This window comes from Fringilla coelebs (assembly GCF_963513975.1).
Source record: "Fringilla coelebs genome assembly, chromosome: 1".
NCBI lineage: Eukaryota > Metazoa > Chordata > Aves > Passeriformes > Fringillidae > Fringilla > Fringilla coelebs.
The window spans coordinates 76252415-76270330 of NC_140028.1; the positions used below are offsets into that span (position 1 = coordinate 76252415).

The 17916-nt window shown below is 40.0% G+C and overlaps 1 protein-coding gene across 1 annotated transcript in view; it reads left to right on the plus strand.

Annotated features, from left to right (window-relative positions):
• The window catches only part of BASP1 (brain abundant membrane attached signal protein 1), a gene marked incomplete at its 3' end in the record, with an annotated part of 50003 nt that extends 32450 nt beyond the window's left edge, over positions 1-17553 (plus strand). The window contains exon 2 of the mRNA XM_084205456.1: positions 16810-17553. Within this exon, the coding sequence (XP_084061582.1) occupies positions 16819-17553 (735 nt within the window). The 5' untranslated portion in view covers positions 16810-16818. The remainder of the gene's footprint in view (positions 1-16809) is intronic.
• Between the last annotated feature and the right edge of the window lie 363 nt (positions 17554-17916).

Here is a 17916-nt window from a genome sequence, read left to right on the forward strand (position 1 = left end):
ATTGCACACTGATTTATATCTGAATTACCACATTACTCTGAACAAGTTTAGAACTGCTTTTTTAATCTTTTCTAATAGCAAATAATTATTTGCCAGTTTCTGAAAATAAGAATGAGATACAAAAAGAGATGTTCAAAAATATCCAGGAAAAACAGTTGAAATGGCCTGATAGGCAGCCAGGTAAAATTCCCATGTTCTCGCTTGTAGAAGTCTATAAATAAAATAAATAAAATCCAGTTATTGTTATAGCATTCCAGCTGGGAAACCTCTCAAGAGCACCAAAAATAAAAATATCAGTAATGTGCAAGTGCGCAAAGAAATTTATCTCAGAATGTCCAGTAGCTGGAGAGTTAATGGCATAGATTGTCTTACAGTGATTCACTATGTCTAGCTTGTAGATGACAAAATTGTTCTCAATTTTATAAGATAAATTTAGTATTTTTAGGGCAATTTTTGTATTTTGTGTGTAGGTTTGAAATGGAAAAATGCCAGAGATATTTTTTATTTTCTACCTGTGCTGACTTTGACGGACTCCCATCTCTGTAGTCTAGTTACCAGGGACTCAGTTCTCTACTTTCCATTTACAATTCTTCTGTCTTCCCAGTAGTCTTGTTATACTGGTTACTAGGTTTATTTCAAATGGTGCTGCATATCTTGGCTTCTGAGTATGTACAGTAAACTTGCCAGAACAAAGCATGCTAAGAACACTCACACAAATTTAAAAATAAATTTTAAGGACTCTTATGTTTCTTGAACTTATCTGAATACCAGCTTAACAAGTATGAATGATTGAAATAAATTAACATCCATACTTAAAATGAATGTTTCACATACCTTTCTTGCAAGCATGCAGTATTCCCAGGCATAAACATTTAAAATGAATGATGTTGTAGGAAATAATGAGAAAAAAATTGTCTTATGGTTTAGGACTCTTTCAAGACTTTTCTTGCTTAATCCAAGATTACAAGTGAAATCTAGATTATTTTTGTAATCAATACTAGAGTTTGATGCTTTCAAAAAAATCCAAATGCTTTGAGTTTATGATAAAATTACAAGCTGTCAACTTAAAATACAAGAGTTCATAGAAACTGAGTAAATTTGAAGCTGAGTGTCATTTGGTTAGGATCTCATATTATTTATTTACTTTAAGCTCTCTTCTTTCTCAGGCTAGAATCTCTAATGTTTTTTGGCATACGTGAATATTTTCCTGACTGGTCTCTGACAAATATATAATGAAAGTAGTTTTAGTTTTAAAGGAAAAAAACCTCCTAATTTTTTCTTTCTTCCTTTGTAACTTTTGAACTTTTTACATGGAAAGTGTGTTTTCAAAAGACTTGTGGTTATGTAATGTAAATGTTCTGACATAACCTGTAGAAACATAGAAACATTTAGGCTGGAAAAGACCTCTAAGGTCATTGAGTCCAACCCTTAACCCAGCACTGCAATGTTCAGCACTAAACTATGTCCCTCAGTGCCACATGATCTACTCATAATGAAAAAAAACAAATCAAAATGTACAAAGTTAGCGGTTCACGAATTCAGTCTGTGACTCTGAGCCCTGCCTGCAGTCCTTTGTATCTCTCTGTCCTTTCTCTTAGCAGGTGCTAAGAACTGAGAGCTGTGGGGCTGTTCTTCATTCCCTCGATACTGACCTGGTCAAATTTGTACTGCTGATCTTGATTTACTTACCAAGACTTCTGAAATTCCAGAATAGAAACTAATATGAGTGCTGTGATAGAGGGGAATGTACCTATATTTGCCTCCCTTCAAATCCCTAATTTTTGCCATTTCTTTCAGATGATCCTTTCATATCCTTTCATATCATCTCCAGCAGTGCCATGTTGCTGTGTCTACTTGATGCTTAATCACACTTAAAAGGAAGACACTTCCGATTTTCATTACTTTCTATGACTACAATAATGTAATTGCTGCAGCTCAGATCTGTGGGTAGGAAAGGAAGCTTCTGCAGAATGTGACAAATATAACTCAGAATTTTCAAACTTGTGTAATCTTAAAAAAGGTCTTGGAAAGTTAGTGAACCAATTTAGAACTTCCTCTTGTATCTGCTCAAATTTGAATAATCACTCAGAAAAGGGATGTCATTTTAACAGAGACATGCATGTACTTGATAAAACATAAAATAAATATAGCAGTGACCAGAACGTGTCCAATGCCCAGAAACATAATGAAAGCAGATTAAAAAGGGCTTATGGTTGTTTTTCAAAGATTCAAAATTTTCTGTTTAAGAAAAAATGGCTTTGCTTTCTTACATCTGTCTTCAATAAAGCACTAAGATGGCTGCCAAGCAGCAGCTACATCTTCATCCAGCTGGATACACCTGAGCTTTCTTAGCTGGAGAAGAAATCCTTCTCAGCAAGTCAACCGTAACTGAGCGAAATGTGCATATTTGGAACTATAAATCAAAATGTCCATGTACAGATGTTCTCAGCCTAGAGGCATAAATGTGAAGGGGCTTGGTTCCAGAAGGATTTTTCAGCAATACCTGCAATTGGTCAGAGATGCTTTACAGCTGCAGAATTGACATAGAACTGTAAAATCACCGTGAGTGACTTGCTTGTTATGCTGTTCTCATATGTGATGTACAGTGGGAAGCTTCAAAGAGAGCAATTCAGTACAGTGCCAATATGCAGAAAAACAGCGTGCTCTAACAGAGAATTGGGGTGAAGGAGTCATATGGGATGGCCTTGCTTTTTACAGCAAGGAGGAGTATTTCCAAGCCCTTACAGCACCTATTGGCATCAGGCAGTGCTTTTCTGAGGATGAAAACTGATAATATACCATTTTGCAAATGGGAAAGTTGGGCTGCAAATTAGATGGCCTTCCATGCAAGAGCAACTGGGAAGGACTGAGGAGATTTTGGGTTCTTGCCTCCTCCGACCCCAGGCTGCTCTGGATCCCTGCAAATAGAAAGAGGGAAAGAGGTAATCTTATAGCTTTGTGATGTGTTACAGTTTTAGTGCAGTGATGTATGTCTGCTTTAAAGGGAAGATCTCATCTGTCATTTTTACCATGGTACACTTGTGTACTATGACAGGTCCCAGAGGCTTAAACCAAAGAATATTGTCCCATGCTCTACGATGGCTAATTCACCTTCTGAGAGTCAGGTGCCTCCTACTGTAAATGAGCATATTGTGATTTCAGGGAAAATGTGATGGGGTGGGTGTAGTTTTGCATTATTTATCTGACTTGTCCTGAGTAAGGAGAATAATTCCTCCTGTATCTGATTTCTGTTTTGGAATGAAGTGGCTCATGTCAGATTCTGTGAGGAGAAGTTTGTGATGGGCAGAGTTTGAAGTCATTGGCAAGCAACATAAAAGCATCTAAACATTTTAGACTCATATATTCACATAGAGTAGAATTTAAAAAGGAAACTTCTTTTTAATCACCACATTGCAAAAGCTAGTAAATACTTAAATAGATTTTTCCACTTATAGTGAAGAATTGCTGAGCTGAAAGTGGACAGGGAAATTGGGCATTTCTGTAAAAAAAAGGATTTTTTTTTTGGTTTATTTGTAAATCACAGAATAACTTTACTTGTGGTATTGCTTACCAGTTACCTGTGAATAAAATTAAAAGAAATACCGGAAGTAAGAGATAGAGGTAGGTGAGATACTGAAAGGAATACATTTGGGGTTGTAAATATTCTTAAAATAGCTAGGTGTTTCTTGTGATGTATTTCTTAAAACTGGCTCACTTGGCATTTTTTGGGATAGCATGAGACCTTTGAAAGTAAAATTTCCAAATATGGATAAGAGACTTTAATGTGCTTGAATCATATTTCAAGCCAGCCCCCTTGTTTGGGATGTGTGAATTTAGTGCTCAGCTTGTGCATATGGGGGGGATTACCCAGCAAACTGCAGTGAGCAGAACTGTGAACATGATTTCTGCAGAGCTCTATGCCTCCTGGCTCCTAACAGCCAACATCTTGAAGTTTATGAAGTGCAGCTCCCTCTCCCCAGTGCCCAAGAAAATGAATTGCCAAACTCTGGGAGCCAGAGCTGAGGCAGCAGGGCAGAGGCATTAACTCAGTTCACATTTCTTGATGACATCTCACCAGGGAATGCAGAGGCCCTGTCCCACCAGCTGACCTGCTAGAGCAGAAAGGGAAAAATCCCCAAACTGAAGTGTTGGCCAGTCTGACCACTGCTACCTCACCAGCCAGAACTGATTATAAAAAGCCTCTGGAAAAGCCAGTTACTGTTGGGAGTTGTAGCAGCTGTGTTCTGTTAATGGAATTAAAATGAATTTATATCCTCTTACTCCTACACCATGGGCTTCCTGGGGCACAGATGGGTTCCGTGCATCTGCTAGTATGGGGGACACAGAAATGGAGCTGCAGTGCTGGTTTGAGACATGGGCTATTCCTAAAACATAATAGTGCTGAAACAGCTAGCAGAACCTTTCTAGTGGTATTTTGCTTTTTGCTCTGTCTCGAAAAATGAAAACCAATTTTCCATATTTCTGCAGTCTCCATTGCTTTGATAGACTTCTCTCATTTAAATCCTGAAATAGCTCGGTTATACTTTATCCTGATGTCTGCTTACCTTCTTTGGTTAGAATAAATAATTTTTCCCATAGCCATGGGCTGAAATCTTAAACTGAAGGAATGACTGTTAGAATTCTCTATAAATAGCATATGGGCATTGAAAAGTGAGTTTTTTTCTGGTATATGGTATGAGGTGACCCAAACTGCAAAGTGGGTTACGTACAGCCTTGATGGAGGTGCATCTAAGAGCTATGTCATCAAAGACAATTGGCATGGATTCTGAACTGCTAAAAGTGAATTGTGGCCATATTAGGTATAACTAAATTCATTTACATAAAATGCAAGTTAATGCTCAGGTGGGGGGGGGTGGAAAAGGGCATCCAACTCCACAGCCCTCCTTGAAAAGTTATTTTTTTCTTTCATTTAGTGAGTTTAAATTTGACAGTTCTTATGGACAGATTTTCTACTGATACTTAAATGGAAATGTAAACTAAGCTGTTTTAACCAGAGGAGATATGCATCTGATCATCTTTCCTGATTTTTAGTTTTTGTTGCTACTGCAGTGATGTTCTTCTTTTTGGGTAGTTGCTAGCTTGGAATGGTTCTGGCTGAGTAATTATTAGGTTGGATTTCTGCCTTTCCTGGTTTGAACATAAATCTCTTAGTGCAATTCATGGATTGCACTAGCTGCTCACTTCATATCTTGCCAAATGGACTTGTTTGCCTCTGCTCTTACGTAACCTTCCCTCTAGCAGAGCTGTTCAGACATCCCAATATAACCCGAAACAAAACAAGCAAAAAGAAAAGAGAAAGAACAGTCGGAGAAGATTTCAGAAAGAAATTTAGGCAATCAGTCCAACCTGGGAGTCTTGAATCCAAGCTGATGTCTAATAGCTTAAAACGTGCCATGGTACAGCTTACTGCCTACCACGGCTCTTACTTTGGGACGATTAGAAACACTTTATGTTCTTAAAGTGATTTTTTCAAAGCTGACCTTTATCCTGTTGGATCAGGAGATGAAGCTCTCTAACAGATGTTGGCTTTGTTCTGCAGTTCCCACTGTCGTCTTGCACCACTGAAATCACAAAGCAAACAGTGGTTGTTTCCTCTCAAGCCTCTGGCACACAGAATCTGCTTTGCCTTATTTATTAGCATCATGTGGCACTGAAGGAGTGTGAAAGGCTCCACTGATGGTGCTCATGGATGCAGACCTATGGTTCTCCATCTGTGTCAGGAAATACAGCTCTCATCTCTCAGGTTTTGGAGAATATTGCAAGTCTTAATTAAAGATTGCCTAAGATATCTTGGTATTTTTAACAGTCATTAAAGGAGTGCAAATGAGTAGTGGTGGAAAAGATGGAGAGAGATGAGACACAAGTAAAAATTAGCTGGTTAATGCTCTTTTCTTTCAGTGGCTTTTGAGTCCCCTTTACATGTCATTTTGATAAACTTCCCCCAGTGACTAAAGTGAAACTGGTAAATCAGCTTGAATGTAATATTTTGTTTAAAAAAAGAGAGGGGCTGGGGTATGAAAAAAGTCAAAATGCAGTATTAAACATGCATTCTAAATAAGATCAAAAAGAAAGTCTGGAATATGAGATTTCTTTTTTCTTAATGTATGCTGGTTTAAAAAAACCCTGCATACTGTGCTAGTGTGAGAACCAGGAAGTGAAAGAGACTGAAGTGAAAAACTTAATATAATAGACAAAGCTGCAGTCTGGTAGAAAATGTATATGACACAAATGACTGCTCAGGAACAGAAATATAGAAAGCTTTCCAAGGTGTTGAGCGTTCCATCTTCCATTTTCCTGATTTCTTTTGAGCACGTCTTTACTAGAAGCTGTTATTACAACAGAGCTGTGAGAAGCTGAGAGCTGATAAGCTGCTGACACTGATACTGTGATCACGAGAAAGAATTTTTCTTAGCAACATGAGAAATACTTGTAATTCAGCCCAAAGTCTCACAGGTTTAATTATAGGTAGTTTTGATGTTACACAAGGCATGACTTGACTTGAATACTTTGACTTCTGTACAAAATTTTTTGTTTAAAATGAAACTTTGTACGCAGGACTGAAAGTCAGAAGTTTTTATTCCAAGAAGAAATGCAGCAGCTCTTCAGGGAGTTGGTGTAAAATAGCCTGTAAGTGCTGCTGAGGTGGTGAGTAGGCTTTGTGCTGGCTGCTTGCAGGAGGTTAAATTCCAGCAGAAGCATGATGTGTAACACTATCCTAAAGACGTAAGCATGCTCAGCTTTCTAATGCCATGTTAGATGTACAGGTATTTTTGGAATAATGTTTCAGTTACTAATTTAACTGTCATTGGCAATTTTGTTTTAACTGAAGGATGAAATTGGTTTTATCCTCTGATTCTTGCATATGTCTTAATTTTTGAGGAATGCTGTTGCTGTTTTCAGGACTGAGGTTATTGGGAAGGTGGGCACATCATCAGTGACTGAAGTAGATGGATGTTCTTTGGGAGAAAAGAGCTGTCAGTGTTCTTTTAAAATCAGCCAACCTCTTCTGATGTCTAAACCCAAAAATGTGATACAACCAGGAGCATCAAGAGGATGTGCAATCATTTCCTTATTTCCTTTTGAGGAAAAAGAGAGAAAAGCTATTCCTGCAGCTCAATATAGAGCTAAAACAGAGAGAATCAGACAGAGAATATGTTAACTAGATACTAAATCTTAAAATACTTAAAGAGTTATCTTATGGAATAAAGGTGTCAACAATAAATACTTCATTCAAATTGCTATTTTTTTTGTTTTGTTTTGCTGGATGAACTAAATGCTGTGTATTTTGGATGGAAGAGCTTGCAGTGCTCTCATGAACACCACGATATGCACAGCAGCAGCAGGTGCTGCATTAATTCAGTGGCGGCTGGTCTTGGCTCCCTGTTTTCCTCCTTTCAGTGGCACAATTGTGGAGCCTTGTGCTGCAGTCAGAAATGGTGTCTTGCACTCCATGTGCCTCAGATTTAAAGATGAAAAACAAAGCTGAGAACTGGATTTGGTTTATTTGTTAATGGGGTTCCATTCCTTGTGGTGAGGGTGCCATGCGAACAGAAGAAGGAAATGACACAGTCTAAGGATTGCCATGACCTATCCTAGGCCTGTTAAAAGTTCTGTTCCCAGGTATATGATGCTTTCTTACAGCCAGGGTTTAAGAATGTTTTTTTACAGTCATTGCTTTTTCCATCAAGCAGCACCATGAGATGGAAGACAAAAATGAGGAAGAATTTAGCAATGACTTGGAGAATCCATTTTCAAAGCAAAACTGGTAGATCCTAGATTTCAAAGCTATTTCTTATAGCATACCATAATTAATATTCTAAGGACTCTTTCAAGTTTGATTAAAACTAGTTTGACCATTTAAATAGGCATTAAAGTAATAGAGGTGTTTTTGAGTGTGGCATGTTAGACAAATAAAATGTAATTATAGATCCCCATAAATAACTTTCTCTAGTGAGAGTTCCCTAGTTAAACACGCAAATGCCTTATTCAGAATGCGGCTGTGGCTCTCCATGACTATTTTAAGGAAGGACAGGTAAGTTTACTATTCATACAAACAGTAACCAAGAACTTTTGCTATTGAAGAAAACATGTAAATTAGGATCACATGATAATTTTTCTTTAGGGTATAGAAAGCATGAGTTTCAACTCTCTTTGTGTTCCCCGGACTGTTTGTTCTTTGTTGAGGAAGAGGCTAGAAAAATATAAGCTATAGGTGCTAAGCTTGCTTCCCTTTTCCAGTGTGAAGTCTCTCCAGGAATGAGGTCTTCCCACCACTGCTCCTCAGTAGGACTGTAGTGTGGAGGAGGATAATGTTTTCATTGCTTGCTAGTATTTGACTGTTGCATATTTAATGCAGTCTTTGGAGGCACCCAAAGGAGGAACTGTTCCTGGGTGTTCAAGCCAAGCATATTTGTGGTGTTGAGATCCGTGGTAGGGATTGCACTGGAGGGACAGAATTCAAGCAAAACACGATTTAAAAGGAAATCATCCCATTATCTAGGCTTTTATCACCTTGTGTGTTTTTGTAATTATACATGATGGTGGTGTCTTAGGCATTTGAGGGAGGCAAAAAGTGGCTGGCCATAATTGGAATAATATGTGTGGAATCTCACCTCTCCCTCAGCGTTGCATGTCGCGGGACCTAAACAGCTTCAAAGATGTGGGTAATAACCACCTCTGAAATTTGTCTCATTGCCTACTTAGAAACTTGATTCTAGGATGCAGGTTAGAAAACTGGCTAGTACAAAATATTTATTAAACTGGCTGTTGAGGAGACATGATGTGGCAATTGAGAAAGAAGGAGACGACATGTGCTTATAAGACGTCTTGGCTTAGTCTTTCAGGTTATTCGAATCCTGCAAGCTGTCTCTACAAGAGGTGTTCTTGTAAGGTTAATTTCAATCTTTGCAAAGCAGGTGTTTACAGCAGAGTTTCCTCTTCCAACCATGTGCCTAACAATAGTGTGATTAAGATCTCACTCTGGGGCAAGCTGACTTTTGGCTGCATGTGTGTGCCTGCACAAGCATGTCTGCAAGCTGCTTTTATTATTCAACAAAGAGAACATATGCAGTTAATCTGAATATAGGAGAAATGCTTTGAATGGGTCTTGAATCTGTAAGAAGACTGGTAGGCAGAATGGAGCAGATGAGGCAAATAAATAGAAATTGATGGCAGCATTTTTAATTTAAGCAATCAGAGCATCAGATGAACTGAATGCAAAGCTGAGCAATACATCCACTGCAGTGTAAAAATGATATATTTTATGCTGCTTCTTTTTTGCTCCGTTTTTAATATGACTTGTTTTTGTTATACACAATGCAAAACAGCCTTGGATCTGCTGCCAGGGATGAAACTGAACGTGCTGGAAGTTGTATCTGCACTGCTGGGCAAAGTAGTACTGTGTTGGATCAGTGAGAAATGCCCACACGTGGCAAATCTGCAATTCTGCTTTGAAAGCAGCAATGAGAAAATAACGAAGGAAGCTAACACAAAAATGTTTCAGTTGTAGACAATTGTCTAAGGAGAATAGGGGTGCTGTTATCTCTCTCCCTGTTAGGTGGTCTAACAAAAGGCGTTATCTCTGCCTTCAAAGCACAGCCTTGCCTGGAGTGAGGAGGGAATTTGTGCACAGCAGAGCATTTCTTCCATGCTGCTCATTGACTCAGGAAGGCAAAAATGGCCTGTGTTTTCAGCTTATGTGTTCTGCAAGATGGCTCTGTAGCTGGAGAGGCTGCTTGTGCTTTGTGGAAATGAGGTGCATTATATTTGGGAACCTGCTCCCGCAGAGTGACTGCAGCACACAGGTCAGTTCTTCACTCAAGAGGCTCTCAGGGAGTGACACACACAGACTGCATAAGGCAGGGCTGCCACGTACTTGTTCCCACCTACAGCAAAGGGGGTGCTGCTGTCTGACCACAGCCAGGCTGAGTGGTGGATCTTCAGTCACCGCTGTGCACCCAGGTTCTCCATCTGTAGGGCCCTCCAAGTCAGGAGGATGCAAGTCCAGAGTCTCTAACTGTGGCTTTTAAAGTAGCCCATAAAATCTTCATCACTGTCTGATCAAATAATGGACAAATTTTGCTTTTATTCAGGAATTCTGCCTAGCTAGCTACCTTTTTTACACACAGGGTGCAATGATGGATTACACGTGCGAAGTGCTTGTCGTTACAGGTTGATGCTCTATGAATTGATAATTCCAGCAATACCTTTACCTTTTATGATACTGCTGACCATCACCCTTCATCTGTTCTTGGAAAATTTGGTTCCTAATTGATTCATTAATACACACTTCTGACCACAATCACATAAATCTTAGCGGTACCTCAGGTACAGTTTTTTAATTTGCTCTCAAAAAAAATTGTCATGTGATTTTTAACTTTTCTGATAACTTGCTGTATTAGTAGCAGATATGCTTCTCAAATGAAGCAGTTGTTCATGTACAAGTTCTTAAATAGACAGAGATAATTTTATATCAGCCTGAGTGTGCTTAAATTATGGTAACTCTCATAATTGAAGTCTAATATCAACAATAATAATTTAGATATATTAATAATAAATGGCTCATATTAAAAATCATGCTTCCCATTTTGGTGTGGTGTACATGTCTCTGAGAAACTTAAAGTAATATAAAAATTGTAGTTCCTCCTTTAAAACAAAAAATTTCATTAAATCTATTCTGCTGTTCACCAGAGAAAACTAAAACTGAAATCTGGCTGAGAATTGAGCCCTTAAACTTGGCAGTATTACTTCCTAGGATTCCTTTATTGTCTGAGTTTTAAATGAAAACAGATAGGTCCCAAAATTGGAATTTGCTTCTTTTAAGATTACAGTTAAGATATGAGGTGAACATAATTTCTGTGTTTTAAGCATTCACTGTTCTTTTACTCTATACCCCTTTTCTAAGTCTTGAGATTCACAAGGCTTTGGATGAAGAAAAGGAGATGCAGTAGTTACAGGTCTGTGCACATGTTGAGGGAGGGATTAAAAATTATCCGTGGTCCGTGAAGAAAACAGCACAAGTGGCAGGCTGAGATGTTCCCAGTTTGTTATTGTGTCTCCCAGTACAAACCACACAAAATTGCATGGTGATAAGGAGCAACCAGGTCATACTTTTTTGTGAGCACCTCGTGTTCCAGCACCTTCCTGCCCTGGGGTCCATGCAGGTGTGCAGGTGATGCTCACAGCCCCATAGGTGCAGGTTTCCACAATGTGCTCTGCCTCCCCTGGCACAGCTTTGGGCCAGCCCAGCATCTCCTCACAAGAGAGAGATAGGCAAGGGTGTGCTTCCTTCTGCTTCCCTCACAGCAGCCTGAAGAAAAAAGAAAAGGAAAGAAAAGGAAAGAAAAGGAAAGAAAAGAAAAGAAAAGAAAAGAAAAGAAAAGAAAAGAAAAGAAAAGAAAAGAAAAGAAAAGAAAAGAAAAGAAAAAAAGAAAAGAAAAGAAAAGAAAAGAAAAGAAAAGAAAAGAAAAGAAAAGAAAAGAAAAGAAAAGAAAAGAAAAGAAAAGAAAAGAAAAGAAAAGAAAAGAAAAGAAAAGAAAAGAAAAGAAAAGAAAAGAAAAGAAAAGAAAAGAAAAGAAAAGAAAAGAAAAGAAAAGAAAAGGTCTCTGGTTCTGAGGTTTGAAGAGGCTTGAACCTGAATGAGACCCAGCATTACTGTTCTGTTAATTCCAAGTAAAAACAGACAAAATGAAAGATGAGTGAAGATAATGGAGAAAGAACAGAAGAACATGGCTTTGTTGCTAAAAGGCAAAGCTAGCAAGTCTAGTTCTGTCTAAGGTTATGCTAGCAGACATTTTCTAACATTAACCTGGAAAACTGATTGACCTGGCAAAGATAGGAACTTCTCTTGAGTGTGTATAAGTATAATGGGGAGCATAAAATTCTATTGTGTATTTTGAGAAGCAGTAAGTTTTGGGTGTTTTTCTTTCATAGTAATTTCAGAAAATCTTTCAAAAACAGCATTTGCATGCCCCTTGTTTCTTTCAGTTCCCATATGTACCCCTTAATTAAAACTTTTTGCCCTATCTTTTTTTGTAAATGGAGGTGTAGGGTGAATCAATGGGCTACAGAGATGTAATGGTTTCTTCAAGATCTTTCCATTTCTTTTCAGCACCTGGGGGATGGGGCAGTTTCTGGGATCGGTATTTCATTTGGTTTGGAGTGTTGAAACTCTGCCTTGTGAGGGATGTGCATTTTTGTCTGCAGGCAGTGTGAGATAACTCATGCCTGGGAACAGGCTTGTGCAAGGGCTACTTTGGCCTGAGCCACCGCACGTGCCTGCCCTGTGCTGGAGGCAGTGGAATTTCAGCAGGCACCCATTGTCTTCCTGAACTGGTTTTTCTGGCAATGGGCTGAGCTCCCCACGCTTTGCACGCAGTCCAACAGGAGCTTTGGAAGTTTAGCTTTGGCAATCAGGCTGAGGTAACATCAGGTGCAATCTGTGAGTTTGTCCTTTCCTGTTGCCCTGCTCGCAGTACTGTTAGGGAGGGTGACAGCAAACCCGCTCTTGTAATAGTCAGACTCTTTAATGCTGTGTGAAAGGCTGTGCTAAAAGAAATGTTTAGAAGTTGATAAACACATAAAACTAATTGGGCAGACAAGCCTTGACTGACTAAAGAGATAGTAAGAATCTGACTCTAGGGGCTTTTTCAATATAGATGAACAATTTGAAGTATAAAACTTCCAAATAATAATAATATTTCTTTTTACAAACTGTACAAATGTGTGCTGCCCATGTTCCAGGGACTCATGTCTATGAGTCTTCAGATGGAGAATTTGAAATGTTCTTCCTCCTCTTGCATTATGTTCTTATGGACATTGAATCTTTGAGTCCTGATTATCCCAAAATGGAAATTTCAAAGTGCTGAACATTCTCCAGGTGACGTGTGACACCCGAAATGTTTTTATCTAAAAAATCCACCCCAGAGATTATTTCTACTGTACAATAAGAAAGGTAACTATGCAAGTTCTCTGATTCTGTTCCTGCTTCCTGCAGGAGAATGGAAACTTCAGTGTGTGCAAAATGTATAACAGCTTCTAGAAACTGAAGAAATCCTTGCTCCCGTTGCAAGGAGTAGCTCTTCTGCGGTCATACACAGTGATCTCTGGATTGGTTTCTCTGTCCATAAGAAGAGCAATACAAAGTATGTTGACCAGCCTGGGAAGCAGACAAAGTCTATTATAGCTTCCAAGTGCTGTATTTTCCCTCACTATTCTGAAGTACTGCTTTGCAGAGTTGTTCACCAAAGTTCCCTGAAAATTAGTGCTAAATTGCAACTTCTTATATAAAATCAGCTTCTGGACTCTCTCTCTCTAGACCCTTTTCTTTGCAGCAGTAAGAAGGCACAGCCATCAAATGCTGTGCAATGGTGCTCAGCACCAAAATTTTCAAGGATCTTCATTTGGGACATGCTTGCTACAAAGAGCATTATGTTCAGCTGGCAGCTGCTCAAGTTAGCTCAAAACCTGTACGTGTCAGTGGAAGGGCAAATAACTGAAGACCTAATGGGGTTCAGCCTCTAAATAGTGGTCAATAGTTGTAGGCAAACTTTGGTCCTGGGTCCCTCATTCACGAGGGGAATGAAGTGATTATGGGGTTAGGGAGGGGCAGGGGTAAAGGAAGAGACTGAGCAGTGAAGCCAGGACCCCAGTCTCACTGGGACAGAGGGTGCATCCCCTTTATTTTTTTTTTCATAATTTAGTCCCTGGTGGGGGGTGGGAAAGATGTCTGTACTCTTTTTAAGTGTTACCATGTAGGTAGTAGCACAGAGTGGATTTAACACTGTATGAATTTGCATCTCGATGACTTTTTGCACTTTGCTTCACTTGGGAGACATTTCACTGACATGCACTTTGATTTAGCACCAGGCGGGATTATCCCTGCAACAATATCCGCACAATCACGGAGACACTTAGGTGTTGTGGTTCACGTGCTGGTCTTCTTGCAGGTACAGATGGTTGTAATTTTAAAATACTTTTTAAGGCCTACTTTGTGTCTGCCACACCTTTAGAGTCTAGACTGGATGGTTCAGAGCCGTGCTTCAGGCTGGGACAGGGACAAGACCAGCATCTGCTTGAAGAAGTGGAGCATGTGGGGCTGTTTCTAAAAAAAGGTTACAGGGAAGCCCAGATGTGTTATCAGAAGTCTGGGGACAGGAGGAATGTTTGTAAATCAGATCTGGGGAAAAAGGGACTTTGTAGCATTGCTTCCTGGGTGATGACCCCAATGATTGCTCTGCTTTTGCATCATAGCCTGGCACGGCTGTTATCACAATGATCTAGGCAGCTTTTAACAGGGAACTATGAAAGTCAGCATCCCAAAGAGTGAATTTATTCTGTTAAAGTAGTTGAAGCTCTGCTGGAAGATGACAGTCCATTTGTGAGTGTAAATATTTACTAATACACCCTAATGGTAGTCTCTGAGCCTCTTCCCCATCTCCTGCTCCTCTCCCTTGGGATAGCTGGCTCTGATGCCAATTGGGACACAGAGATTTCACAGTGTACCTCCAAGCAATGACAGTGCATGTTTATTTTCTTAGTTTGGGAGCACATTTCTCATATGCATGCTTCTCTACTTTTTAAAGGTCCTTTGGCATAGACATTCTGTATCCAGCTATATCTGAGGTCAAAAGATTGTTGTGGAAAGAAATAGAAATTGTGGTGTGTTACTACTATCCATGAAATAGCAAAATCTTGAAAAAACAGAAGACACAACAAATGAAATTAGAGTCATTGTACCTGGGCTTTGCTGGAAAACAAAGAAAGGCTTAATTAGGGATTACAAATTGGGATACACACGTTTTCAATATAAATCTCCAGTCTGACTGACTTGCAAAAGCCCTTTCCAAGTATATGGTTGTAACTGCACTTAAACGATAATCAGGGCAATATCTATGGAGTAATCTAGAAGGCTATATGTTAGTCAGATAATGAACTAATGTCCACAGCCTGCCCTAAATACCTAAAAACCTGATAAGTAAATGCCTAAAAACCTGTCATGAAGGCAGAGATTAGATTGCTCAGCTGTGACTCTGTGGAAGTTAATCCTTTTATTGCTGTTCCCGTAAAATTTCAGACAATAAAGCAGTCTTTCAGTAACATCACATTGCCGTTTTGCAGGGTTGTGTGATAACCTTTCAGCAGTATTTGCAAATTGCTACTCTTTTTGAAAGCTGAAGCCAGAAAGATCTCTGCTGACCATAATATCTCAGTTTTGCCCAAGATGTGTGGATATTTGGCTGTTGGGCTCTGCCTGGGCCTTGCATCTGTGGTAGCAGATAATCTATTGAAAGCCAGCTACTTCTGAGTTGTATGTAATATTACTTTATATTCAGCCTGCTATGAGCAATCATATGGATTTTTACTGATTTGTATTCACAGTTTGAGCAAGTGTGTGGAAAAAAATACAGCCTATAATTATATCTACCTGTGCAAAATGGAAAATTAGAATGATTCATCTCCCTTGGAGAAGTTCTTACATTAAACATTTGTTTGACAGTTCTTTGAAAAAAGTCACCGTCTCCTATTTTCAAATAGTAGAAAACACAGAAATATTTTCTTAACCTTTCATTAATCATGAATTAAATATTTCCTTTAATACTAAAAGTGTAATTTTTTCTCCATTCATGGAGGTTTTTGTTTTCAATAATGACCTAATAATAATATCTGTGTCTCCTGTTTTCACAGACAAAGTTTGCTTTGAAGTACAGTGAAAGATTTTGTGTATTCTTAGTTAAGACTCCCACATAAAGGCTATATAAATACTGATATGGTTATACACGTGGTCAACTTCTTTTAAATAACTGAGCAGTTATTCTTGTCATGCTTGAAAACTGGCACCAGAGGCTACAAATACGCCCCTCTCTTTTCCCATTTTTTATTGCATTATGTCACGTGCCACGTGTAAGCTTGTGGTCAGAAGTCCCTGTATTTGTTTCTTTTGTCTTATGGAGTGGTCTTGATGTACTTCAGGCTCTGTGTCTCCCATCCTGCTGAGTGTGGGGATGCAGGGCTTTGGGCAGGCAATCCCTGTGGCAGCTGCAAAGCTGGGTGGGACTCTGTGTGTGGGAGCTGTTCCTGCTTCTGGGGCAGCCAGATGTGAGCGCCCACATCCCTGTGGGTGAGGGAAGCACACGCTCCTGGCCCCTGGTACCATCAGCTCCCTGCAAAGGCCAATATCCAAGGGAAGCTGGCCGTGAGGGTAACAGGCTGAGAGGCATAGGGAGGAGATGCAGTCTCCTGCGTTAGCCTTCTCACTGACTCTAGGCTTCCTTTGATTTCTTCAGCTTTTATGAAAAGGTGGTTCAGAGCCTTTGCTAAAGTGATGGTGGACTTTGTGTTAACCAGGGGTGGATGCCATGACTGACAACCAAATGTCACTGTTCATTCCCAGCCTGAATATAAATATGTCTTTTGTCTACTTCCACTCTTTCTCAGGCCACAGAAGATTGTGGTTGTATGTTAGTCCTCCATTGTCCTGCTACTTCTTGCTACTCCGTCCCTTTCCTCCCCGCTGAAGTGTAGCCAGGGTTGGAGGTGTTTGCAGGACTGTTTGTAAGGGGGTGTGGCAGAGGGGTGTTTGCTACTGAAATTCTGCAGGGCTAGCAGGACATAAGCTCAGTGGCAGTGGTGCTCTGCAGCATCGGTACATTCAGCTGGCAGCATCTTCCCAGACCTCATGTGGTCTCCTCTTCAGGAACCAGAATCAGTTTTTCCTTTGCACTCTGTTGATTCTCTCAGTGGTGAATACTGGGCTTTGTGTAATCAACCCCTTTCTCTTTTCTGTTACAGAGCTCCAACATGGGAGGAAAACTGAGCAAGAAGAAGAAGGGATACAGTGTCAATGATGAAAAAGCTAAAGACAAAGACAAGAAGGCTGAAGGAGCAGCAACTGAGGAAGAGGAGACTCCAAAGGAGGCTGAGGATGCCCAGAAAACCACAGAGACCACAGAAGTGAAGGAGAACAACAAGGAGGAGAAGGGAGAAAAGGATACTCAGGTCACTGCCAATAAGACGGAAGAAAAAGAAGGGGAGAAGGAGAAAACAGTGACCCAGGAAGAAGCCCAGAAAACAGAACCTGAGAAGTCAGAGGCTGTTGTCGATGCGAAAGTAGAGCCACAGAAGAACACCGAACAGGCACCCAAGCAAGAGGAGCCGACTGCTGCCTCTGCTCCTGCTGCCAGTAGCGAAGCACCCAAACCCTCTGAGCCTAGCACCGATGCAAAAGCTTCCCAGCCTTCAGAAGCCACAGCTCCCAGTAAAGCAGATGACAAGAGCAAAGAGGAAGGGGAAGCCAAAAAGACTGAGGCTCCCGCAATGCCTGCAGCCCAAGAAACTAAAAGTGAAGTGGCCCCAGCTTCAGACTCAAAACCTAGCAGCAACGAGGCTGCGCCCTCTTCCAAGGAGCCCGCGGCAACAGCAGCAGCACCTAGTTCCACTGCTAAGGCCTCGGACCCTGCAGCCCCTCCAGAGGAAGCGAAACCTTCTGAAGTTCCAGCCACTAATTCGGATCAAACCATAGCAGTGCAAGATTAAATTGGACAGCCTGTTGAAACAACCACTTAAAACAACCTGTGTCTTTTTTTTATTTTTTCAGCTATACTAACTCGTTTCAGATCTGAAATAGCAAATATGTATTGCCCAGAAAAGAAGGAGAAAAAAAAAAAAAGAGAAAAAGTGAAAAGGATGTCCCATCAAGTTGGGAGGGAGGGAGGGGGGAGAATCCAAATAGTATTTTTGTGGGGAAATATCTAATATACTTTCTGCCAACTTGACACAAGTCCTGGATTAAAATAAATAAATAAATAAATGGATGTCTGAAAGTACAGCACATCTTTTGTATCTGAACTGCTGTAAATGCACTCCACCAGTGTATCGAAATCTTCTTTTTGTTCTGTA